General features: G+C 35.7%; 1 protein-coding gene across 4 annotated transcripts in view; it reads left to right on the forward strand.

The window, feature by feature from the left end:
- The window catches only part of MARK1 (microtubule affinity regulating kinase 1), a 123,086-nt gene that overhangs the window by 71,086 nt on the left and 24,120 nt on the right, over positions 1-27,880 (forward strand). For all 4 annotated transcript variants that reach the window (XM_070602515.1, XM_070602516.1, XM_070602517.1 and 1 more), the window contains exons 4-9: positions 5,630-5,678; positions 6,758-6,823; positions 10,628-10,698; positions 13,733-13,789; positions 17,179-17,415; positions 17,504-17,623. In XM_070602515.1, coding sequence (XP_070458616.1) covers positions 5,630-5,678; positions 6,758-6,823; positions 10,628-10,698; positions 13,733-13,789; positions 17,179-17,415; positions 17,504-17,623 — 600 coding nt within the window. The remainder of the gene's footprint in view (positions 1-5,629; positions 5,679-6,757; positions 6,824-10,627; positions 10,699-13,732; positions 13,790-17,178; positions 17,416-17,503; positions 17,624-27,880) is intronic.

Consider the following 27,880-nt stretch of genomic DNA (forward strand, 5'->3'; position numbering starts at 1 on the left):
CTCTCCACAGAGTTGAGGATTGTTTACTAGCTTCAGTTATCTGGAACAAAGCCAAGGACCAGGAAGGAAATAATAAAGGCCTCTGAACAGCTAGAATATCTGCCACACAGTTCGAACAGTGAAGCCCCTGCCTTTCAGTCATAGAAGACCCGTCTCAAGCCTTCACTCAGGACTGACTTCTCTAGTTCACCACGCAATTTTAAGAAACTCTGGCTTTAGTTTCTAGCCCACAGCAAAGTTGAAACAGTAAGTTTGAAGGGCATAGTGAATTCAGAACTTGCCTGCTAAACTTAGGATATCACAGTTTGAAAATGAGAAAGAAAATAATAGAGATAAAATTAGAATCAGAAACTCAAATAATAATGTGGAACTATTTAGTCTATTTGCAAACCTCAATTTTCCTTTTGTGTGCCTGGGCATATGATACATACAATAATTGACTTCCTTCCTTTCTTTCTTTCTTTCTTTTTGGTGAGGAAGATTGGCCCTGAGCTAACATCTGTACCAGTCTTCCTCTACTTTGTATGTGGGATGCCTCCACAGCATGGCTGATGAGTAGAGTAGGTCCGCACCCAGGATCCGAACCCACGAACCCTGGGCTGCCAAGGCAGAACGTGGGGAACTTTCACCACCTGGCCACAGGGACAGCCCCAGTAATTGGCTTTTTAAGTAATAACTCTCCATTTCAGGGTAAACTTCTTATCATAGATCTAAATGTTCAGCTCTCCTTCTCTCAACCCTCTTTACCTTTCCTAAGGAAAGCGAGCACTGATAAGATTGACAGCCTTGCTAGTAAAGATCTGCTCTGTATATGTGACTCACCGGCTCTCGCCCTCTCTGTTCCCTTTGACTCATGCAGCTGGTGCAGGAGACTCTGACATTAGTGCAGATTCTGTCCTCTTTGCAGCCAACTGGAATATTAGAGTTTAGGAAGGGGTTAGGGGGCTGTGGAGGTGAACAGACGCCATAAACCTTTACTGAAGCCATGTGCTTCTGGTTAGTTGGCTGAATTCTCTAGATTTGGAGCATTAATGACCCAAATATAGCTGATACTTCAAGTGTTTCTTTGAGAGGAAGGGTGATTGGTGGGCCAGGATTCTGGCATTTCATTATCTTTAGTCAATATACCACTTAAAACACCATAATCACTTCTTCCAACGGCAGCCACTCTTCCTCTTTCCACAACTACCTATTATTTTTAGCCAACCCACGCTCAACCCACACACATGCTGTTGCTTGTTATGTTTTTTTCTTATTCCTTGTCAAAAACTACTGAAGGAGAGGAAACTAAGGATAGAACAATATATGCAAGACAACTTTGAGATGTAGGAAGCCAATGGCTGTGTAGTATTGTTTTAGCTCGCGTCAGAATTACTTTCAGATGACCTTGGCCTTTCCTATGGAGACGGTAAAAAGATCAGTGATTGCCAGGGATTTGAGGGAAGGGAAGAACGAATAGCTGGAGCACGGAGGATATATAAGGCAGTTAAACTATTCTGTATGATATTATAATGGTGGATATATGTCACTATACATTTGTCAAAAGCCGTAGAATATACAAAACCGAGAATGAACCTTAATGTAAACTATGGATTTTGGTGATAATGATGTATCAATGTAGATTCATCGGTTATAACAAATGTACCACTCTGGTGTGGGATGTTGATGATAGGGGAGGCTGTGTGTATGTAGGGGCAGGAGGGTAACTCTGTACTCTCTGCTTAATTTTGTTGTGAACCTAAAACTGCCCTAAGAAATCAAGTATACACATGCACACACACACACACACACACACACACACACACACACACACTTCTGATGCTGTATTCCTCACCTTGTCCTGGTTCACATACCTGAGTAAGGCAATTTGGTCAAGGAACACCACTGGGGGACAGGTATTCAGTTTTGATAGGAGCCTAGTGGCTAACTAATAGCTGCTTTTTAAAACTTGTTAGCCACGTTAGGAAGAGGATGATGAGTCCAAAACCCCAAGGGCCCCCTCTGAGTGGAGACTGTCTCCTTTCATCAGACTCCAGTCACCAGAATCATCAGTAACAGAGATTTGTAGCTCAAAGCAGTCAGTAGGGCTGTGGGGCGCAAAGATAGAGAGGGCCAGGCACAGAGTAGACACTCAACATTTCTTGAGTTCTAGGCTTTCAAGTGCAGAATGGAGGGAGGAGGTAATTTGGCAAGACCTAATAAAGTAGAAGATGCATATACACCATTATCAAAAAATTAAGCTTCTACAGTTCTACCTTAGAGAAATACGTTAAAAATGTTTGTTATAGCACTGTTTGCAATAGTGAAAATATGAAAATAACTTAAGCATCCTCAGTATGAAAATGTATAAACTATGGTTTCATCATATATTGTAGTAGAACACATCAGTTATTTATAGATGAACCAGATCTATACGTAACAGGGATAGAACTCAAAAACATAATGTTGAGTGAAAGGTTTAGAAAGATATATTCAATATGACTCCATTTATATAAAGTTAAAACACAAAGAATAATTTTGCTATTTATATATACACGTAGAAAAAGTATAAAAGTATGTGGAATGTTATATACCAACCTTAGGGTAGTGGTTATCTCTAGCGTGAGAAGGAAGAAAAAGGGATGACGATGAGTCTCTAGCTTTGACCATAATGGTTAATGTCTTAATATTTTATTTAAATAAAATTATTCTTTAAAAATTCATAATTTTTCTTAAAGATAAAACTCTCATGCAAATGTGGCATGAATATTAACATCAGTTTGATGTTGGCAGTGGATACAGAGTTGCTAGATTGGTTTCTGTACTTTTTAAGAAATTTAAACTATTTCATAATTCTAAAAGTGGATGAAAAACATTCTTTCCAGACAGAGAGGAACAGCTTGTGCAAAGGCCCTGAGTAGAGAAGGATCTTAGCAAGTTCAACTGAGAGAAAAATGCTGGATGACTGGAGTGATGTCCACCTGGATGTTATGTAGAGTGTCATGAGATAAGCTTGGCCAGGTAACCAGGATCTTGATTTTCAAGGCCGGGTAGCCCAGGTTAAAGGTTGTGGATTTTGTTCTAATGGCACTGGGAAACCACCAATGGATTTAAAGCGATGTAGTGCTGTGCGGATAATGGATTGAAGGATGGGAGGACAGAAAAAAGAATGCAGAATGGATGTACAGAGACCAATGGGATCTAGTGACAGTGGTGCCAGTATGGATGGATAGACATTGAGAGATTTGAGATCAATTTTGGAGGTAGAGTCGACAGGTCTTGGTGATGTATCTTATGTAGAGATTTTGGGAGACTGTGTTGTTAAGGATGATTCTAAAATTTCTGTAATAAGGTGATGAATGGATATACAGAGCTGGAGGAAACCAGGGAAAGATCAAATTTGGTGTGAGAAATCAAGTGATGAGTTTGAATTCCTGTGAGACAACCAAGTGAAAATATTGACTGGTTACTTGGTTATAAAGGTTAGGATAAGAAGAATGTTCTGGATGAGAAATTTACATTTAGTAGACATCAGCAGATTGATGATAGTTGGAGCCATGATAAATCACCCAGGAAGAACACAGAGAGAGTAAGAAGACAAAGGGTCTAAGAACTAAGCCTTGGGGAGCTCCATGTTGAAAGATTGAGTGGAAGGGAGAGGACCCAGCAAAAGACTGAGCAGCCAGTGAAGCAGAAGGAATGTCCAGAGGATGTGCTGTCAGAGCCGAGGAAGGAGATGGTCTCAAGTACTGAAGACTGAGAGGTTAACTGCATGTTCTTTGTCCCAGTATGTTGAAATGAGAATGCGTTTCACAGTTACAGAAAATAGCGTAGCTCTCTTGAACGGGAATGAATTTTCTTTGACATTCCGTTTATTGATGTACAATTTTAATTATTAAACTTATAAGTATCATGGATTTCATAAAAATTTGTTTATATGAAGCAGACACACGCAGACTTATGTACTACCTGGATTTGGTATAGGAATTAATGAGGATAGCCAGGACAAGATTTTTGTGGTAGATAAGCCTTAAGTAGGTTTTTCCATTGGTGTGAAATTTTCTTGAGGCGTATCAGCACATTATATTTCTGTTTTTAAATTGTGATAAAATATACAGAAGATTTACCACTTTAAGCATTTTTAAGTGTACCATTCAGTGGCATCAACATTCACAACATTCACATTGTTGTGCAGTCATCACCATCATCCATCCAGAGCTTTCTTTATCTGCCCAAACTGAAACCCTACCCATTAAACAACAAACCCCTATGCCTCTGTCCCCCACAGGCCCTGGCAACCACCATTGTACTTTCCGTCTCTCTTAATTTGACTGCTCTATTCTAGGTGCCTCATATGTAAGTGGGATCATACAGTATGTATTCTTTTATGACTGGCTTATTTCACTTGGCATAACGTCCTCAAGGTTTGTTCATGTCCTAGTATGTGTCAGAATTTCCTTCATTTTTGAGGCTGAATAATATTCCACTGTATGTATGCACCACATTTTGTTTATCCATTCATTTGTCAGTGGGCACTTGGGTTGCTTCCACTTTAGCTGTTGTGAATAATGTTGCTGTGGACATGGGTGTATAAGTATCTGAGTCCCTGCTTTCAAGTCTCGTGGGTATATACACTTTCTCCACATCCTTGCCAACACTTGTTATTTTCTGGGTTTGGTTTTTTTTAAGCAGTAGCCATCCTAATGAGTCTGAGGTAATATCGCTTTGTGGTTTTGATTTGCATTTCCCTAATGATTAATGATGTTGAGCATCTTTTCATGTTCTTTTTGGCCATTTGTATATTTCCCTTTGAGAATTGTCACCTCTGAAAGCACCAACTTTAGATTTTATTCTGATAAAATGCATGTGTCATATTACAGACTTTTTAGAATATGACTTATTGGTTGTTCTATTTTTTAAAACTAGTTCTTGATTTTGAATCGATGACATAGTCAAAGAGAACATAGAGAAAAAAAATACCAAATCCTGTTTTCGAAAAATAGGCCTTATATAGTTTAAAAAGTAAAATAAAACAAAGGGAAATTTTAACATTCGTATTTTAAGTGGCTTATTTTCATTTTTGTTTTGGTTTTATATAAAGTGGTAAATATATTTTTATTATTCTTTAATCTTATTATATAAATCTACCTAAAAATGCTAATGAAAATAGTTTGTTTCCTTTTCAAATTTCATTTAAATGTAGGTTATATCATTTAATATTTCATAAAGTGTCTGATCAACTGGTAGAGATGACTTTAAAGAGTCAGACCCTCAAGGAAGGTTGTTTTTGGATAAAAATCATGTGAAAGACCATTTAGTTTCACTTCCACAGTGTTTTTCTTTTATTCCTAGAAATGAAGAGTAGTTGAGTCAAAGTTTAAGTTTTATTGTATGTGGTACACACACACACACACACACACACACACACACACACAGAATCGTTTAAGTTAATCTGGTTAAAATTATCCTGGAAACCAAGTCTCATTAAAGTTAGATTTGGAACTGAGAAACAAATCTCATCCCTTAGTACATTACCAGGACCCTGCACTGTCTTGTAAACGGTTGAATTTCTTCAAATGGATGTTTTGATTGGCTCTCTGCTTTAGTGTTCTTTTTTAACAGAAGTGTGTCTGCTTGTTTTCTTTAACAGTTGTTTCGAGAAGTACGAATAATGAAGATATTGAATCATCCTAATATAGGTACGAAATTTATATACACAATTAATGATGAAGTATTTTCCTTAATTTGAGGCTATTTGAAAAGATACAATTTTAAGAAGGTTTTATATAAAAAAGAAGAAAAGTGATAACCTGAGAAAGTGATACTTCAGGTAAAAATAGAGATGTTAACTGAAGGTTACAAATTGCTGTTTTCTACTACCTTACTATCTTCTACTCTCCACTAAAATATATATGACTTGAAGGTAATGCATACAAGTGTGTTTTGTATCTCTTTAATAAATCTCTCTAAGTAGATTGCATGCCATTTAGGTATTGATAAAAAAATGAATTCCAGATCATTTGATAATATGCATTTTAGTTTGATCATAGTTTATAGGCAAAGTAACTAATTAGAATTTTAAAGAAAGTAAAGAATTGATTTCAATTTTAGTGAATTTATTTCCGTAAGTTCTGATTTCCCCCCATATTTACAAATAAATATTGATTACGTATGTATTATATGAAGTCATTGAATTGTAAGAACTAAAAAGCAATGCTTTTTTTAATCTGTTTACTTTTTAACAACATATTCCTTGCACCTTTAAAACTTTTATGTTTATTAGAGATACTAATGTGATTGTTTTTGGTGTATAATTTCCACTACATAAGTCTGATAATTTATTGTTTTTTTTAACCAGAAACTTTTATAATATCACATAGTTTTGGAATTTTTTTGGATTTGTACCAAATATTATTTAACATTTTAAGATAGGCTCATTATAATATAGTTTCTTTTTAAGCTTTAGTTAAAATTGTATTCTGATTTTAAGATTTTCCTTTTTATTACGTTATTCTAATTAGAAAAAGTAATGGTTTTTTAATCCCAGAAACGTAACTCTCTTTTGACCCAGCAGTTGGTTCCAAATCACTTCATGGTGAGTAGTTTTCTTCCATAGTAGTAATAACCCTTGAGAGAATTTTTAAACTTAAATTTGTAATTAATAATTTTTAGTAACTACTTAAGTTTTCCACTGGTTCAATGTTACCTTAAATTTTCTTAAAATGTATCTATTAGGTGCTAACCATTGCAGAGTTATATCTCTAATTTCTTTTTTCAGTAAAATTGTTTGAAGTTATTGAAACAGAGAAGACCCTCTATTTAGTCATGGAATACGCGAGTGGGGGTAAGGATGAGGGGGATTGAAAAGTTATCTTGGATGAGTCATACAGAATTATCAACACCCAAAGGTTCATTGTATTATTTATGTTTCCATTGTTGTTAATGAATCTGTAGTTTTATTAAAATGCCTTTAAGTGATATCTTAAGGAAAATTCAGTGTTTGCTTTCAAGATCTATTGCTCTTACATTTGGAAGTTAGATTTTGACTTATTTAAAAATTACTTATGGACATTTTTCAAAGCTCTAAATTTGCATTGTTATCTATGAATGTTTCAATTCTCTTATCTAAATATTATATGATAATATTATGATTAGAAGCTTTAGACTGTGAGCAAGAAATCTCAAATTTAGAATGTATTTAATAAAGTTTATAGTAAAAGCGTATTCTAGGTCAGATGTTTATTTCATTCATTGTTTATATATGACAGATTCTCAATGTATATACTTTTTCAAAATAATCCATAAAATGTTTCAATTTGAACGAGTATTGATCTATATATTTTACAAGTTAGAAGACTGAGTTGACAAGGAAATAGGAAGATGCATTTGTAGTAGAATATAATGTGTATTTTGACTACATAGTGTCAAAAACAGGAATGATTTCTAAACACTGAAATATAATAGAAAATTATTTTCATCTCCTGGACTTTCCCTAAAATGAGAGAAACGTCAGCTCAAAATCACTGTTCTGTTAGGCATAGTACTTAACGTTTTCGGAAGCAGGTTTAAAATTTATGGAGTTAAATCATTTAATAAGTAAAAAGAGAGCTCTTGAAGGTTTTAAGGGCTCAGAGAATTTAAGCAATTGAAGGAGAGGGCAGCTGAAATTATTTAAACCACTTTGGTTAATTAACTTTTTTGCTAATCAAACTTCGTGTTGGATTGTATTGAGTCCTTTTAGCTAAAAAAGTATATATATTTTTATGGTGATTCAGATTTTATGTAACTAGAATAAAGAAGATTTATTCTAGCCTAGAGCATCTAAACTATGTGATTTTATATTCTCTTAGATTTCTAAAATTTTTTACTACAGATATATATTTTTTAATTGCTTTTTCAGTTTTTTATGCACATTGAAAGTTTTAGTAAATTTGGTTTTTTGCAAAGCTTTATTTCATCCTGAAAATATTTCGGTGTAGGTTTTTGACTTAATCTGAAAACCTGTGTCATTAATGTTTATTATTATAGGATTTTGAATAAGTATCGTGCAATTCACATAAAATATAGGTCTATAATAAAATTAATGAATCTAAAAATACCACGTAATGAACTATTTCTCTATTTTTCTATTCTTTAGTTAGATTTATATAATAATTTGTCAGCTTGGGAACCCTGAGTGTTATTTTTAGTTCAGTTATTTTTTTTTTTAGTGATCTAAAGTCTAAAGAAAGGGGCTAGACATGCTTTGATACTTTCGTATGAGAAATAGACTGCTAAAAGTCTGTGGACACCATTCTGTTTTTATGAAGGTCCACCGAAAAGCTGTGTTAATATTAGTATGTATACTGTATTAATGATCCATGGTAAGTACAGTCAACTCTCTATTGGTGCTCATGAAAGGGAGCAATGGCTGGAGTAATAGAGCACACAGGGTCGTCGCTTATCTCCTTCAGTAGCATTAGCTGGACAGGCAGTGTCGTGTAGAGAGCTGTGGACTGGAATGCAGCCCCAACCAGGTGGTCCATCACTCAATTCTGATTCCTGGTGATGGATTCTCTTTGGGTCTTGCCAGTCAGTGATCCTGTAACAAAACCATCATGGTTCTGTGGCAGTAAATCTAGAATCATTTTCTTGCCTTTTTAATCTATAAGTGGCAAGGCAACTCTGGAAAATAAAACACTTAGTATTTTTCCTCTGAAATTTCCAGATATTTTAGGATTGAATCTTACGTGCACACTACAAACCTAGCACGAACAAGAGTTGAGTCAGACAGCTCCCTCTTTGCCAGGAGTAGATCAGTTCATTCTGGTTCACTAATGGGGCAAAAGCTCTTCAGTGATTAGAAAAGTAGGGAACTCCTTTATGATTTTGAACCATGTTTAGTCCACAGGAGCCCATTCTCAGCCCATCTGAGAAAGCTTCTAACCATTAGAAGTAGGTTTCAGGGCCACTCTGGAATGGTGTGTTTATTCCTTCTTTCATTCATGCCAACAATATTTATTAACTGTTTACTGTGTACTAGGTAATATTCTAAGGGCTGGGGACACATGGGTGAGCAAAGACAAAGTCCCTGCCCTCAAGAAGATTACATTCTAGTTAGGGAAGCAAATCCTAAGTAAACAATATTTCACAAGTGAAGGACTGAGTCATGTAAACATCTGAGGGATGAGCATTCCAGGCAGAACTTAAGAGTAGTCCAAATCTTTGAACTCTTGCATATATCTTTCCCAGCCTAAATTCACATATGTAGAATTAACTGCTATGATGGGTCCACTAGGGCATCCATTCATTTCTCTGTTGTCATCATCCCATTTAATCATTTAAGTCTGCTTGATATATGCTGTCTGACATTGTAGATGTATTAGTTTCATCTGACATACGTCATTACGTATTTGATTTTTAATATTTTACTTATATCTTAGGACTGATATTTCATATATGTGTATGTAATATATCTGTATACCTGGATACAAATATATAATTTATTGAGTGCTTACTATGTGCCAGTCACTGTGCTAAGCACATGCATTGTTTCATTTAATCCTCACAACAGCTGTGTGAGAAAGGCCATAGATAGAAACTGGGTCTTAATGAAGTTAAGAAATCTTCATAGTGTCTCCCGATAGCTCCTTAAGGCTAAACCAGGACATACCAAAATTGGTCTGATTATAACGCCTGAGTTTTTAAACACTTTCTGTACTTTCTAAGAGCTCTTTAAGCCACTTTGTGTGTTTTTGATACACATGTTTATCTATATGTTGCAAATTATAAGAGCACAAAAAATAAATTTATCCCTTGCACTGAGATATTTTATTTTTAATATTGTAACTATACATTAATTTTTTTTACTATTATTGACTAGAGAAAAATGAAAAGCCTTAGACATGTAAACTAATGGATCTATCACAAGATTTCTACAGTTTCTAGTTATCTTTAAATTATTTCAACAAATATGTTTTGTCTGTCCACTTTGTGTTCTGTCATGGGGATGGAGATACAGATAAAGTACAGACAGGGTGATATTCAAGTAGTTTGCAGTTCATTTGGGGTAATAGGAGATGCGCACAGGATGATTTAATTCTGTATTATAAGAAGTTAAATACCAAAATAAATGAAATGAATGTAGTGAGAATAAGCATAATCAGATTATAGGAAGGAAAGAAAGAAATCAATGTGGATGGAAGTAGTGAGACGGAATTTGACTAAGACTACATGACAAGTGGAATTTAAAAGAGAGAGATCCAATGTAATATGACTTTTGCTATTTTGTTTCAAACATAGGCCCCAAATGCAAAGCCAAATGTAACTTTTGATTGCCCATACTGTGGCGTCCCTTTATTAGAATGGATAATAAAGAGTTGACTGTATTTTTACATACTACTTGAAAGCAGAAAGCAAGTTTCCTTGGTTGTGTTTTTATGACTTTCTTAAAGAGTTTTGCTAAATCATAAGATGCTACAGGTATTCAATTTTATATATAATTTTTTCCTTTTTTTCTATTCATGTAATGGTTTGTGATTTACATAGAACTATCAGAAAACTGTAGGCCAAAACCTCCTTTAAAAACAAGACAAAAACTTGACGTTGCATATATTGTTAATTGAAAATCTCTGTGTATTTTACTGCCTGCTTTGCCTTTCTGATTCAGGTGAAGTATTTGATTACTTAGTTGCCCATGGAAGAATGAAAGAAAAAGAGGCCCGTGCAAAATTTAGGCAGGTATGGAAAGTAGTTTTCAACTTTGTTTTTTGATATTTTTAGTGATGTACAGTGCACAGTATCACAAACTGGACTTCAGAAGACATGGTATTTTAAAAAGAAAAATTCCTGTTTTCTTTTTAAGAATGGAAAGCTGAAAAAGAAATCTTTTCCTCCTTAATTTAAATTTAAAAATAGTTACAAATGATTATTTTTAGATTACCATAAATAGTGAAATGTTTACAGGTGAGACTCGTCTTATTAATTCCTTGATAGTCTTAGAAATGTAGACTAGACTGAGATAGATAGCAAAGAAATACTTCATCCTTTATCCAGTAATTCTTGCCAAGTATTATTAGTTTTATGTATGTAGTATAAATATGACTGTTTAAAGAGGTTATTATTTTATTTTCTTTTATAATTAGAGATGTCTTGGTGTTAGAACTCATATTTTGTAGATTTAAAGACTATGGTCAATTTTATTTAGTCAAGTAGGCAGAGAACTTTGCAAATGTGGCAGAAGAATATAGTGATATTTGTATTTCTGGTTCAAGTTGAATATGACTTGTTACAGAAATGATAAAATAAGAAAAAGTAATTTAAGTTCATCTAAGATTTCTTTTTTAATTTTTAGGAATGAAGTGATTAAAATTAGCATTCTTTGTAAATTACTGTGGAAATGAGAAATTAATGAATTGTAAATTGTTCATAAAATTGACTTAAGTAAAGTTTCAGCAGACAACTTACTGTATCCCAAACTTAACCTCTGTGAATGTTTTGAGGTGGGAGGATCTCGCCATTGAATAATGCAGTAAAACTTGTGCATGTGGATGGGGATTCCAGCAGGAGTCAGAAGCCAGAACTCTTTCATGGCAGAAATTCCACCCTGCTAGAGAAGTGTGTAATATTATAAACCTCAAGGTTTGACTGCTAGAGGTCAGTGGTCATAGAGTTTGGGGAGAATGACAGCATTCTCTTTAATTATCTTTCCTTTCTTAAGTCTTTAAGTCTCAGGAGATTTTGTCTTCTAGAAATGCCTCTAGAACTGCTTCATAGAGACCATTCCGTCTCATGTGAAATGCATGTTTGATAACCAAATGATTGTCTATAACATGCCTTCTTCACTGTATCAAGACAAAGTGATTTGAAAAAGATAGTGTCATTATCAGCGAGTTTCTGTCATCCATGCTAGCCCATGTAGTATGTCAATAAGATGTATTAATATTTACAGATAAAAGTGTATATCCATTGGCTAATGAACATGACTTTAGTGAAAATTGGATATCAGAATTTTGAAGCATATTGCTTAAGAGAACTAATACTATAAATGTTCATTGTAAGATTCTGCTGCATTTTGGGGGCTCACACTTCAAATTGATCATAGTCATTCACAGTGGCTCTGCTCAAAAACATTTAATGGCTCTGTAGTACCTGCTTAGTTTGGAATTCAGAGACTTTTACCAACCTGTCTATCACGGTTTGACTCCCACTGTTACCCTTTTCCCACCTACATTGTGTTGCCCCAACATCAGTGCCTTTCACCGCATTACCGTCTACTTCCCCATCACCAAATCTCCACGTTTTAAAATATTACTGTCCTTCAGGGATGGCTTAGATCATCCAGGAAGCATCTCTAACTGAAATTTTTCTTCATGATTCCCCCATTTCCCTGTACCTCTGCTTCTGCGATTCTGCCTTGTATTACAGTTACTCATATACATGTTTTCTTCTCCTAATCAGACTGTCAGCTCCTGAAGGGCAGGGTCCATGTAGTGTTAATTTTTGTATTCTTCTAGCAACAAGCACATTTTCTTGCACATAACAGGTACTCAATAAACTGTTGAGTCAAAATAAATTTAATTGAATTACATATTACTCATTGTGTGTTGATTTTCTTTTGAATTCATGTTTTCTCTGTTTGAACCATGTTAGTATACATTAGCATAACTTTATAAAACAGTACTGAACTATCAATTTCATCACTTCTACTTTGAAGTTCCTTTTTTTAACCCATGTTTCTTTCAGCGTGGTCATACTTCACATCACCTTTGGGTTTCTAACAATCTCATTTCTATCTCCATTTGTCAATGCCTAATCAATATTTAACATTCAAACTGGGTTTACATTTAACTGAATCCACAGAATTGAACGTTCTGCTGTGCATTCAAATGGTCGTCCTCCTATACATCAGATATAATTGTATGTACAAAATAGTTCTTGATTGCTCTCAAATTCTTGCCATTTCTGTATTTTATGTAGTAAATAACTGTCATAGAATGTTCATAACCTATTTCTCATTTGTGTCTTTGACCCTTAAACTGTTGGGTTCCTCCCTGTTTAGCCTTGTCCCCAAAGAGCCCTGTGTAATGGTTAAAAATCATGACTGTATACAAAATATAGTTACCGTTGTAGAATGCTTTGCCTGAATTAGTGACAAGTTTGAGATTGAATTTCTTTTTTCCTTCTTTTCTTTTGATAATTGGGTTTCTTTTTAAGGCTCAAAAATTTTCCCATTTCTTTGTATGTGAACAGCCAAATAGAGGGTGTTGCTAAATACCCCATTGATAAGTTCTTAGTCAGTTGACCTCACTAAAGAAACATGCTTTGAACACATTTTATATAATTCCTAAAATAGACTCTTGCTTTTTGAACTTGAATCGACTGTCTTGGGATACTGATTCGTGTGTACCAAAGCTCTTATTCCAACATTGGAATAAACCATTTGACCAAAACTATAAATTGTACACATTTCATCATGTAAATAGAGAAATGTAACAACCCATAAAAATCATCACAAACTCTGACAGAGAAATATTTTAGTGTATTTCAGCAAGAGACTACTGCTTTTCCACATTTTCCACATTTAAGAGTGAAAGTTTCATCACTCTGACTTTAATGTGTATAGTTTTCTGAACTAAATGAACAGTGAAATTATTAAATATTACTTTGACATCCAAGTTAGTAATTTATCTAAGTTGGAGGTGATAATTGGGGAAAAATTGCGATGTTTTACCATAAAATCATTTTGAATCTTTTATCCAAATGTTTATTTCAGATTGTATCTGCTGTACAGTATTGTCATCAAAAATGCATTGTTCACCGAGATCTTAAGGTAAGCGACTGATTTTATAACAAATTCTTAATTATTAACAGATATAGTATTAGAGCTATCTTTTCGTTGCCTAACTGTGCCAGGTACTATACAAGGAAATTAGTTTTTATTTAATCCTCATAGCAACTTTATGAAAGGCAATATTTTCACTGAGGAAATGAGGAAAATATGAATGAGGTTATCTAGCATTAAAGGCTAGAGGATTTGTTTCATCATTAATTAGCTTATTTTAACAGAGAAATGTGGAACTTTGTCCCAGACTAAGAATGCCTGAGGTCCCATTCAATCAGAAGCAAGGTCAGGGGACAAATCCAGGTTTGTCTGATGTAAGAGCCAGAGCCCATTTTTTACATCAAAGCTCAAAGAAGTAAGGAAATTTTTTAAATGTTTTTATGAACATCAAATGCTTGTGATTAGTATAAACTGGCATCCATTAGAATCAGAAGTGTGTGATAGTCAAGAAATGTTTGTAGTAATGAACTTGGAAGCAAAGATATCTCTTTGAGGTACCGATTTAATTTCCTTTGGGTATATTTCCAAGAGAAGGATTGCTGGATCATAGGTAGTTCTATTTTTAGTTTTTCGAGGTACTTCCATATGGTTTTCCATAACAGCTGTACCAATTTACATTCTCTCCAGCAGTGTACAAGGTTTCCCGTTCTCCACATCCTTGCCAACATTTATCTTTTATATTTTTGATCATAGCCATCCTAACAGGTGGGAGATGATATCTCATTGTGATTTTGGTTTGCGTTTCCCTGATGATTAGTGATGTTGAGTACCTTTTCATGGACCTCTTGATCATTCGTATATCTTCTTTGGAAAAATGTCTACTGAGGTGGTTTGGGCCATATTTTAATTGTGTTGTTTGGTGTTTTGCTATTGAGTTGTATGAATTCCTTATGCATTGTGGATATTAATCCTTTATCAGATATATGGTTTGCAAATGTCTTCTCCCAGTCGTTAGGTTGTCATTTTGTTGATGGTTTTCTTTGCTGTACAGAAACTTTGTAGTTTGATGAAGTCTCACTTGTTTACTTTCACTTTGGTTGCCTGAGCTTTTGCTGTCATATCCAAAAAGTTAATGGTACTGTCCTGAATATTGGAAATTTGCTAAGAGAATGGATTTCAGATATTCTCATCACACACACACAAAAATGGTAACTATGTGCGGAGATGATATGTTAATTAGCTTGGCTATTATAATTATTTCACTGTGTGTATGTACATCAAATCATGTACACCTGAAATATATACAAGTTTTATTCAAAGATAAACAGAAAAAAAAAGAAAGTAATGGTTGTGGCCAAGTAAGTTTGTTTTTATTTAATGGAGGTAGAAATATGTCCCTGAGCTAAAATAGTTTGTCTTTTTTTCCTTTTTCCCTCTTCTTCCAAATTTAACTTACGTTGTTTCTTACCTTGGAGTCTAGTTTTCTTTTTTACTTCTTTTCCTGTGGCCTCTGTCAATTACTAGCAGTAGTTTATATTATATTTGAAAGTACTGTACTGCATAGTTGTCAAAAGTCTCATCCTGGGGCCAGCCCGGTGGCTCAGCAGTTAAATGCACACGTTCTGCTTCGGCGGCCTGGGGTTCGCTGGTTCAGATCCCGGGTGCGGCCATGGCACCGCTTGGCAAGCCATGCTGTGGTAGGCGTCCCACATATAAAGTAGAGAAAGATGGGCACGGATGTTAGCTCAGGGCCAGTCTTCCTCAGCAAAAAGAGGAGGATTGACAGCAGATGTTAGCTCAGGGCTGATCTTCCTCAAAAAAAAAAAAAAAAGTCTCATCCTGTATTTGGCTTTATTTTTCTGAGATTACAGACTTTCTACTGCTCCAAATTTTTCTATTTCTCAATTTCCTCCCTCAGTCATTTTAAAGGGAGATCATTTCTGCAAAGAAAGGGAAAAAGAGGACTATTCCCCTGCCTGTGTGTTTGACTCCCAATTTATCTCATTTCTTATATGAAAAAAAAAATCACGTTCAAACCCTGTGTTTTCCTTCCAGTCGAGTGGAGGGAGTTTCCTGTACAATTCTGGAAGGAAACCTCAGAGGCTCCTCAAGCTCTCCTCCTCTGAGGCAGCTTGGGTACTTTGATATCCATCCAGACATCTTCAGAGAGACTGAGAAAAGTCAGCTTGCTCACACGTGGCCTTAGATATTTACAACGACCAGGCCCTTACATCAGAACATCAAAATAACCTGCTTTTATCACACAGTCCATAAATTATTTATGTTATGGTTTAATATAAATCTCCCAAATTTATGTGCTGTTATAATATTTATGTCATAAATCACACCACATTTTGTTGTGTATTTTTGGGTGTTGGATGTATCTCCATTTTCCAAAACAAATATCCCAAGCTAGCATACCTTAAAAAAAGAGAGGAAGATGGGGGGTGGGGGAGGGAAGAGCTCTATGATGGGCAGAGTGCCTGGCTGTCATGACTCTTGGACCTCCAGTGGTGGAGAAAACTCTGATCTTCGTTTTAGTCAAATTTTACTCCCTTATGTGATCTCATAAATCACTTCTACAAAGTAACGTATAACTTTGTTAGTCTGTCAGTTGTAACGTCCAGTTTGAAACAAAACATGTACAGAAGCAAATCCTATATTGAATTGCTTGCATTTACCAAAGGCACATTTAAAATGTTTCCTTTCAGTGATTCTGATGTGGGATTTTAGAAAACCAGCATCTCAGAACATGAGGGGGAAAAAATCACTGCTTTCTACCAAAGTATACCTCTAGGAGAGGTCTCGTTTTAGAACAGGAAGAGGAAGCTTCAGACAGACAAGGTCTAATGGAGGCGGCACTGTATTGTTTCATTTTACTGGAAGAACAGGACTTTGTTGAGGAAGCGTTCTGTAAGAGAGGACGAAGGATCGAATTCAGTAGAACAGAACCTCTGCCTGGCAGTTATTTTAGGTATACTCTAGAGCTTTGCATTATTAACCAATGATACTCTATTAAAATGGAGCACTGTTGGGTAAACTTGTTGATTAAGCCCAAAATGGATTAACATTACCTTGATTTATAAGTTCTTTAGAATAGGTCACGTTAAGGTACAGTTCCAGCATGTTTCTTACCATGAAGAAAGAAATGGGTTTAAAATATCCTGTGAAAGAAAATGGGTTTTAAATAACCTTTCTTAGAGAGTTGCAGTTATGCATATAAATGAGAGCTTTCCTTTTTTAGTGTTAAAATTGAGTCTTAAATTGATGTAATTCTGAGAAGCTATGCGTTGAAGTACCAAGCTGAGCTTATAAATTCGATATTACATTTAAAAATGAGAGGCAAGGAATATGTGTTTGGGATCTGAAATAATTATAGTGAACAGTTTATTTTACACAGGCTTTTTACATTGTCCTTTTTATTATCTTCCTCTTAGGCTGAAAACCTTCTCCTTGATGCTGATATGAATATTAAAATTGCTGACTTTGGTTTTAGTAATGAATTTACAGTGGGGAACAAATTGGACACATTTTGTGGAAGCCCACCCTATGCTGCACCCGAGCTTTTCCAGGGAAAGAAGTACGACGGGCCCGAGGTGGATGTGTGGAGTCTTGGCGTCATTCTCTATACGTTAGTCAGTGGCTCGTTGCCTTTTGATGGCCAGAATTTAAAGGTATCAGCTAAATCCAATATTGATGTTTTATCCCCAAGCATGATAATTTCAAAAGTCAGTTATCAGTGCTCTCTTTCGCCTCTTTAAGGAGCTGCGGGAGCGAGTCTTACGGGGAAAGTACCGTATTCCCTTCTACATGTCCACGGACTGTGAAAATCTTCTGAAGAAGTTGCTAGTACTGAATCCCATAAAGAGAGGCAGCCTGGAAGTAAGTCCTTTTTTGTACTCCAGTTTTAAGTTTAGCAATTAAAATATTCCAGGAACTGAAGAGCATTTTAAATAATTTATTTCCTGTGTCTTTTTAGGAAAATTGCCGAATCATCTAATTTGCCTTTTGTTTAAAGCTAGGGAAAGCGACATGCTTCTTTCACTGCTCACAGGTTGTCACAGTAGGTTTCTTTAAAGACTGTTATTTCTTCTTTGTCCTGCAGTGAAGTATTAAGTTAAAACAGCGTAAAACTAGAGATAAAATTGACTTCTAGTTGGAGAAGGAGGAAAACCTAGACTCTGTCAGGAATTGCTTGATCCAATACAGAAACCTTGTATTTAGTAAGTACAAATCTTTTGAGAATAAAAGAAGATAGTGGAAATTCTAATCCAGTAAATACTTCATGGCTGTATCTGAAATTAGTATCTGATATTAAAAAAATTCCTTAGAAACCTCTCGGAATCAGTACAGAAAACTTGCGATTTAAGTAGAGCATATTGGAAACAGGTATTTCATTTCTTAACACATTGTTGTGTTGCCTACCTACGTTCCCTATGTGAGGTTATTTAAAATAATAGACACTGTTATAAATGTACTCAGTATGTGACATCCAAATGACCTCAGAGGTTCGCATAACCAAAATGTCCAACCTTTTTTCCCCTGACACAGCAGTCAGAACAACTCATTTCTCAAGTATTTTTCCCATCTGTTTTTTAGAATGATATACTAAGATAATTTCAGAGATTCAGCATGTATTATTCATTAGTACTTTTTTGTCCTCGTTTATTTGCCTTAATAGATAGGGTAGAAAATTCCGAGAATTAACCTCATTTAAACTGTGCTTTTTTAGTGTAGCAGTGGGGCTTTCTGGCACGGACTCCATGCTGGTTAGGAGGCAGCCTTGTAGGGAGCCATCCCTGGGCACAGAGCTCACAGGTTAGTTTGGGCTGTGTAATTTTATTCCACAAATATTTTTCACGAAAAGACACAGTATGTTTTGATGGAGTTAAGATATGGTCAGTTCCATTGGGAAATTATTTTCAGTGCTTTATATCAGTGAATCAATTATCAGATATTTTTTACTGAATTGTTTGTTTAAATGTGATTACTCCCTTCCTATGATTTTTGTATTTTTTCCTTTGGCGGTAAAAGGTTATGTTAATAATGTTTTAATAGAGAAGCCTGTGCAGTAGAAAAGCCCATTTTCATATTAACTGCTTTTCTAAACTTACTTTGAATTGTTATTCCTAGTTAAAAAGTTAAAATTGTTGACTCCCATATCATTTCTAAAATTTTATGGCAACGTAGGTCTCTCTTAATCCTGCTTTCTGACCCACTTTTGTCATAGGAACCTGGTTTACCTGAATGTCACTTAGAAAATGTCCAGTTGAGGCACCAGCTCATCTGATGAGCAGAGCAAAAGACATACAAAAATTATTTGGGGGGAATAGATGTTACGATCTCTGTGGACAGACGATAAGATGTACTTAGTGTCTTAAAGGCGATTAATTTACAGTAGCCAGATATTTATGTCTTTCATCCTTAGTATTAAAATGTGAAGGATTAAAGTATTAGAATTTTCTGAGCTTAATTTAAAAGCCGAGTTATGATTATTGAAACATTTGATCATCAGAAGCTGAGCTTGATGTATTGAGTCTGGAACCTCCTGCTCCATCTTATCAAAACTAAGTTTTCAGCCATGAAACTATGAGTCTACATTGGAAATATTGTCATAATATTACAGATAATCACTATACAAAGGCCAATCTCCTTCACAATTCCCAGAAATAACTTTCCAGAGAAATCTGACACCATTTAAAAAAAAAAAGATTTTTTATACCAGACCTTAAGAAACTCCCTTTGAAATAGCAGTGACGTTGAAAATTGTCTTCACTTTTATTTTTCATACTAACTTTATTATCAACTTTCCAGCAAAAGAATCCACAAGCTGTGTTTTCAAAACACTAGTCTTCAGTGTGTAAACATAAATTTTTATACAGTGTTGATGTTTTCATGTCATGGTGTATTCTTTTTGTTTTTAACATAAGAATTTTTGGTGTGTACTTTTTGCTTTATCATAAACGTGAGCTCCTTCCTTGTCAATAGCGGTGTTGTTCTCCTTGGATTATGGATTATAATTTATTTAACTATTCCTTGTTTGTTGCATATTTAAGTTGTTTTCATTGTTTTTGCTAAAACTAATGTGATATACTTTTTTTCCTTTTGGGATATATGCTTAAATAAAGTCTCCAGAATTAGTAGGTCAAAGGGTATAAACAAACTGATAGGTCTTATAGATTATTGCCAAAAGATCACATGTGATCTGAGGCATTTGAAGGTACCTATTCTCCACAGCTTGTTTCAGTATTGGATATGATAGTTTCCAGTATTTGATGCCTTTATGGTAGTAATATCGTTTGTCATAATGACTTTAATTTGTATTATTTCATTAGAGATAATTCCCAATTTTTTAAATAACTAGTTATCCGTGCTTCTTCATGTATAAACTCTCTGTCTCTGAACTACTTGTCTAAAGAAGTCTAGTTAATCGGCCTTATAGATTTGTATTGGCTTCGTACATTTTAATATGGAATATTTCCCTTGTTCCTATATTTAAGAAAGTGAAACTTTATGTATTTTTTATGTCACTTGAGTATCATGAGTTACTTATTAAACACTAGTCTTTCTTCACTATATAATTTGTTATTATTGAAATTTGGTTTAGAGAATCTTGTTCAGCCGCCTATTGTCTTATTAAACTTCTAGTTTGATTTACACACCTTCCTGTTGCTTCTCAAATATGGCTGCATACTTAAGTATTTTTTAAAGCCTTATAAGTTAAGCACCTTATTTATCTTCCATGAAAATAAAATTAATGAAATTAGTTTTACATTCTACTTGCTTGACCTATGGTTGTTTCTAGACCTAAACAGTTATATAATTTTTCAGGTCATATGTATGAATACTGTCAGCACTTGCTCAATTGAACTAATAATGGGAGGGACAGCATCACACCTGATTTTTAAAGGATTTGTGTTTTATGTTGTACACTAAGGGTTTTTCCCCCCTATTTACTGGAATATCTACTGTCTAGATTTTTTTGTTAGAAAGAAACTGAAAAACTTTTCTGCCATCCTCTCTATGTATATTTTCTTTCATTCTCCCAGCCCTTAGCCGGCATGGGCTGTTACCTTTCAAAATAATGCAAAATTTGAGCCTAAAGCAAAGCTCCTCCTTATTGCTGTTTCTCTTTCATCTTACATTCTCCTCAAAAAGTATTTATTTTTACCATCAACACTGTTTTCAGCTGTTGCTAAGATAATCTTGAAAATCTTGTTTATGTCTGCCCAGTACAAGTGACAGTAAAAAAAATAGTTTATAATAATATTTTTTAAAAAATGAAAGATTTCTAAGTACAAATTCAGAAGTATCTACTTTACTTTACCAGGATTGAAACCATTTAAGAAAAATTATTTCCATCTAGCCATCCCTAAAGTCCATAATTTTTTAATGTGCATCTAGGTGTAGGGTGTATATTTCTGCTGTTAATTTATTTAATTCTTTATAATTCATCTGAATCAATTATTTTGCTAGAATTTCTCAGCAAGTAGTCATTTATGTTCATTGGCAGTGACGGCTGAAATAAACTTTCTTTTGTTAAATTTGGTATCTTGTTTGACCTCTTGTTTCTCATTTTGAGATATCGCAAGTGAAATCCGAAATGGATTCGTTTATTCAACTGATTCTATTGCAGTCTGTTGACCTAGTGCTTTGTGCCCTGCCTGAAACCACGTAGCCGGGGTCACCTGAACCCTCTCCTGTCAGCAGCACCTCCGTTTCCTGCGGACATTCCTCCCTTGGCTTTTCATGTTACCTCTGTGGTTCCCATGGAAGAATTTTGTACAGACATGAGGTTCAGACATCTGAGGGTGCTTCCAGAGGCCTCTTCTCTTTCATGCTTCCACATCTTGTTGCTTTCTATGCCTTGTTGTGGGGAACGACCTTCAAATTTAGAATTAATAGAGCTAATTCCCCTACCTGTTCCCCTAAGCAGATCTTCTTCCTTCCCACCTTTACCTTCCATTCCTTTTACAGAAGGAAAGTTTTCCTCAGATTTTTTTATTTTGCTTTGAAATAGAACTTTTTATGAGACAGACTTTGCTAACTGGACTCTTGGCGATTCCTGATGACTAGAATAATAAGACAGGAAAGCACAGCTGTGTTATTTCTCTGGTTGCTGCCCAGTTGCTTTTGCTCATCACTGTAATTTTTCCACTTTCCCTGTATCAGCCTTACCTCAAATTTATTTTGTGTGGGGACTAGCAGAGTCAGTGCCCCTTCTACAGGTCCTCAGGTGGTTCTTTTCCCAGTGCCGATCCTAAAATGCTGCTCATCCTCCTTGTTAATAAAATGTAGCGTTTCTCCATTGCCTATCAGATAAAGTTTAAATTCATCATCTGAAAATACTGACTTTATCTCCCATTCTTTGACTGCATATTCCCTCTGTTCCAGGTCAAAGAAGAGAGCTTCCTCACTATTCCCTATTCACATTCCTCTGCCTTGACTTTTCCACCAATCCAAATACTACCTATATTTCAAGAGTCACTTCAAATCCTACCTCTTATGATTCCTTCCCTGAAAACTCCAGCCCACCCCCCAGCTTGCTCTTTTTGGTCTTTATTAATAGTCACAGTTTTGAATAGTTAATTCTGTTGTGTGTTCAAATATTTTCATGTTTCACGAGTAAATCTTATTTCCACAAATCAAAGACAAATTGCCTGAGTGTTTCATCCACATACATATTTTTCCTCGATGTGGACAGATATGTAGTGGTTAAGAAAGGAGCACCAAATAAACATAGTTTGATTGAGCAACATGTCTTAATTTTACTTTTACTTGCTTATCTTTCAACTGTCAGATCTCTTATTGCCCCTGTATTGCTTACTTAATTCACGGATACCCTATTCTGCCGGGCACCTGAGTTAAAATCCTCAGGGCCCTCTTGTATTCCACCTTTTCCCTTACTCCCCAAAATAGATTTTGTCATCAAGTGCTATAGATTATATCTCTACAGAATTTTTTCTTCCATTTTCTCATGTCCAGTTCACTCCTCTGTTGTCTGTCTCCTGGACATTTTAACAACTTCCTAAGATGTCCTCTTATTGCTAATGTCTTCTCTGCTTTTTATCTTACCCCCAGGGCTTCTGTAGCAGCCTTATTTTAAAACACTGCCCTGTTCAAAAGCAACAAAAAGCATTTGTGCTGAGAAAGATCATGCAAGGCACAGTCTTAATCCTCAAGGACTTTAAATAGAGTGAAGGAGATAGACCCATACACAACTAGCTGTATAAAAAGGTAGAACATGGTAACGGGGACAATACGATATAAACAGAATTCCATGGGAACACAGAGGAAGGACAGATGAGTAATGCAGACAAGAGGTTTTATTCATTCAGTCTACAAATATGTCTTGAGCATTTAAGGGGTGGGTATATTTAGGTGCTGGATATGCGATACTGATCAAATCACATTGGTCAATCTTTGTTTGAGTTTATGGTCTAATAGTGGAGATAGATAATTAAAAGGTAAACACAAAATGTTTACATAGTGACAAGTTGCATTAAATTGTAGGCAAAGATCAGAGTACTGTGGAAGAGTAACAGAAGGGGTCCAGATTTGTGTCAACATTGTAAGATAAAAAGGAACTTAGGTGGAAAAAGTTGGGGAAAACATTTCACACAGACATCTTTGTCTTTTACTCCACTGAGAAAATAGAAACCAATGGCCATGAACTCTTGATTCCCGCTACCATAGTCTTAACATTACTGTCACAGTGAAGAGGCGTCTTTTCTCTTGTCCAAGACTTAGCCATTCATTCCTGTGCTGGAGTTAGCACATATGTGCCCTCTCAGTACCTTGCTCCTTCAGTAAAGCTCTCTCTTCTGTACCATCCAAATCTCCTCTCTACCAGCTCCTTTCCCTCAACCTTTATATGTGCTTAAAGATGTCCCGTTAAAAAATACAGTCATCCTTCAACCCCATGGTCCTTGTCCAGTATTCCTTCTTGCTCCTCTCATTCTGGCCAGACTTTTTAAAAAGTATCCCCAGTTATAGTCACCAATTCCTCGCCTATCCATTTGTCTCCATGCATTGCCTTCTGACTCCCAGTTTCACTACTCCACTGAAACTGCCCTCGGTAAAGTCACCTGTCTTTGTTGCTAAATGCAATAGATTACTTTTTTAGTTATCACCGTGTTTGACAGGACGCCACTGCCTCCTCTTTGAAAATCTCTTGCCTTGCCTTCCATGTCACTATGCAACTTCTTCTCCTCCATTTCTTGTTTGCATTATGCTTCTTTCTGACCTTTAAATGCTGGTGTTCCTTGAGGCTCTACCCTGGGCCCTCATCTGTTCATCCTTAATTCTATTCATTGTTTCTGGAGAATCCCACCCACTCCTACAGCTTCTGTCATCATCCGTTGGCTGATTCCTAACTATCCATCCCTAGCCCAGATTTCTCTTGAGCTTCAGAATAAAACGTCAAGGTGTTTACAGAACATGTTTATTGTATATCCCGTAGCACCTCAAACTCAGTTATCTGTTATGAGCTCCATCCTTCCCCATCCAGTCTACTTCTCTTTCTGAGTTTGGTTTCTCAGTAAATGGCATAAACCTCTGCTCAGTTGTCTAAACCAGAAACCTGGCATCATCTTCAATTTCTCTGAGCCTTTTCACCTCTCCCCACATATCCAATCACAGAGTTTTGCTGATTTTACCAGCCAAATATTGAAAATGTCTTTTTTGTTTTGTTTCCTCTACTTGCGTTTCATTCAGACTGGCATCATCTCTTTACTATATTCTAGCTAACACCTCTTAGTTGATTTCTCTGCCTCCGGTCTGGAACCCCTCCAATCCACTCTCCACACACAGGCCCGAGAGACTTTTCAAAATCACACTCTTCAAAGATACCCCTTACATGATTGAAGGAAACCTTCATGATTTGGTTTAAATTAGCCCTATTAATTTCCACCCCCCCATCTTGCTCCGCAACCCGTCTTATACTGTGCTCTTCAGTCATACTGAACTTGCCGTCCCCAAGACACAGCCTGTTGGTGTTTGCCCTGCACCCCCTTCACCTGCCGTTTCCTCTGCCTGGATCACGCATGTTTTTTTGCTTCCCTTCCAGTTCCTCATTGCATGATTCACTCTTATTTACTCTTCCAGAATCTTTCACTTACTTAGGATGCTACTATTTATAAACCTCATTCCATTGGTTATTCTTTTCAAACTCTTAACATTGTAATCTTAAATTTGAGAACACTAAGGACTTAATTTGAGTTTGTTTGAAAAACCAGAAGTATTATGTCTAGCTTATGTTAGTTTTTTTCTGTGGCCAATCTCATTTGTCATAAGAATAACCAATCTCCAAGAGCTCCCATTAAAAAGTAATGAGTTGATAAAAGGGCAGTTAGATTCTTTTGTTTGTACTGGTATGTGTGTGTGTGGTGAGGTGGGACTTGTTATAGATTTATTTGAAACATATTTAAAGGCTTTCATTTTTAAGCATCAACTGAGCTGCCACCTCCGTGTGCCTCCCTTCATTACTACATTTGTGCAGTCCAGCTATAGAAATGAGTAAATAAAGGCATCAAGGAGTAGGTGGGCTGGGTTAGAGCCTGAGAAGCACAGAGGGATTGTATGTGCTGTGTAGCTACCCGTAAGTAGTTCATTATATCCTTAGAGGGTTTTTATCTCTTCACATTCTAACCCAGGAAATTCTGCCGACAACACAGTTTTACTACTGCAGGTGCTGGTACCTGACCATTGTCTAGGGTTCTGCCAGACATGGTGTCTGAGAGAGGGGAGATGAGGAACCTTAATGTTTTGGGAAATCATGTGGCAGGAATTTGCAGCTCTGCTTTTTTCTTTTTTTTCTCCTAAATGTGCACCCTCCCCAACACTTTTCCCTTTATTGATGAATAATCACTAAAGACTTAGTGACAGCATTATTATTTTTTAAATTTGTAGTGGGTCTACTTTTATTTAAATTAGTTGGATAGTGTCCTTGAGTTACCATTGCTCAAAGTGGTTATAAGAAATAAGTTAGGACTGCGTAATCTTTCACTGTGTATATATGTACCACAACTTCTTTATCCATTCATCTGCTAATGGACACAGGTTGCTTCCGTGCCTTGGCCATAGTGAATAAGGCTGCAGTGAACACGGGTGCAGATGTCTCTTCGAGATAGTGATTTTGTTTTCTTCAGGTATATACCTGGAAGTGGAAAAAAGAAGGAAATCCTGCCATTTGTGACAACATGGGTGGACCTTGAGAGCATTATGCTAAGTGAGATAATTCAGACGAAGACAAATACTATATGATCTCACTTATATGTGGACCCTAAAAAAAATGAACTGAGGAAACAGAACAGATTGGTGGTCACTAGAGGTGGGAGTTGGGGGGTGGATGAAATGGGTGAAGATGGTCCAAACTTCCCGTGATAAGATAGTTAGTCCTGGGGATGTATGGTACAGCATGGCGACGGTAGTTAACAGTACTGTATTGTTTATTACTAAGTTATTAAGAGAGTAGATCTTAAAGGTTCTCATCACAAGAAAAAAATCTGTAACTGTGAGGTGATGGACGTTAACTAAATTTATTGTGGTGATCCTTTCACAATATATACGTACATCAAATCCTTATGTCATTTACCTTAAACTAATACAAAGTTATACGTCAAGTATATCTCAATAAAATTGGGGGAAAAAGAAGGTCCTAATCTTTTAAGAGTTTCATGTCTGCATAATCATATTTTAAGCGTATATAAATTATCTACAAATTTTTATTAAAATATGTGTCGTGTGACCAAGACCATTGGAAAACTCCTCCCATCTAGCACAGCAGTATTCTTATAGATCCCAGCTATTAGAGCTCTGCTCTGGAGTTTTTATGTTCTAGTAAATGATTATGGTAAATATTATTAAATGAGGGGAAGGTGCCTGAGCATTCAAGGAATTAGCCTCAAAAATATCTGTGCATGGAAAATTATTTTTCTAATTAGTAGAATATTGGCAAATAAAGTTTAGAGATGGAGAATATACTTTGCAGGACCTGGAAAAAGAATATTAATATATCAGCACCTAGAATGTTGCTGAATGAAAATCTAGAACTCTATATTAATAAAATGTTAAAAATTTTTCTAGATTAAAAGAGAATTATTCCCCTCTAGTTTGCCCTTTTTTGTGTGTGGTAAAAAAATACATAATACAAATTTATCTTTTTTACAATTTGAAGTGTACATTAGAATGTTGTTAACTATATGCACGATGTTTTACAGCAGATCTCTAGAATTTTTCGTCTGACGTGACTGAAACTCTATACCACTGAACAGCAACTCCCCATTGCCTCCTCCTCCCAGCCTCTGGAAAACACCATTCTACTTCTTGTTTCTATGAGTTTGATTACTTTAGATACCTCATACAAATGGAATCATGCAGTGTTTGTCTTTTTGTGATTGACTTATTTCACTTAGCAATGTCCTCAAGGTTCATCCACATTATAGCATATGACAGGATTTCCTTTTTTAAGGCTGAGTAATATTCCATTGTGTGTATACCACATTTTCTTTATCCATTCATCCATTGGACATTTAGGTTGTTCCCTATCTTGGCTATCGCAAGTAATGCTGCAGTGAACGTGAGTGTGCAAATATCTCTTCAAGATCCTGTTTTCACTTCTTTCGAATATATACCCAGAAGTGGAATTGCTGGGTCGTACGGTAGCTCTGTGTTTAATTTTTTGAGGAACCTCTGTACTGTTTACCATATCAGTAACACCGTTTTACAGTCACACCAACATTGCACAAGGGTTCCACTTTCTCCACATCCTCACCAACGCTTGATATTTTCATTTTTTTGGATAGTGGCATTCTAACAGATGGGAGGTGATATCTCATTGTTGTTTTTATTTCCCTGATGATTAGTGATATTGAGCATCTTTTCATATGCTTATTGGCTATTTTTATATATTCTTTGGAGAAATATCTATTCAAGTCTTTTGCCTGTTTTTAATTGGGCGGTTTTTAAATTATTATTGAGTTATAGGATTCCTTTAAAAATTCTGGATATTAACATCTTATCTGATAATGGTTTGCAAATATTTTCACCATTCCATGGGATGCCCCCACTCGGTTGCCTTTTAACAACCAGGACTGACTGTTTCACAGCCTCAGCTTAAATTTTACTCTGGTAATTCAC

The sequence above is a fragment of the Equus przewalskii genome, chromosome 31, assembly GCF_037783145.1.
Source record: "Equus przewalskii isolate Varuska chromosome 31, EquPr2, whole genome shotgun sequence".
Classification (NCBI taxonomy): Eukaryota; Metazoa; Chordata; class Mammalia; order Perissodactyla; family Equidae; genus Equus; species Equus przewalskii.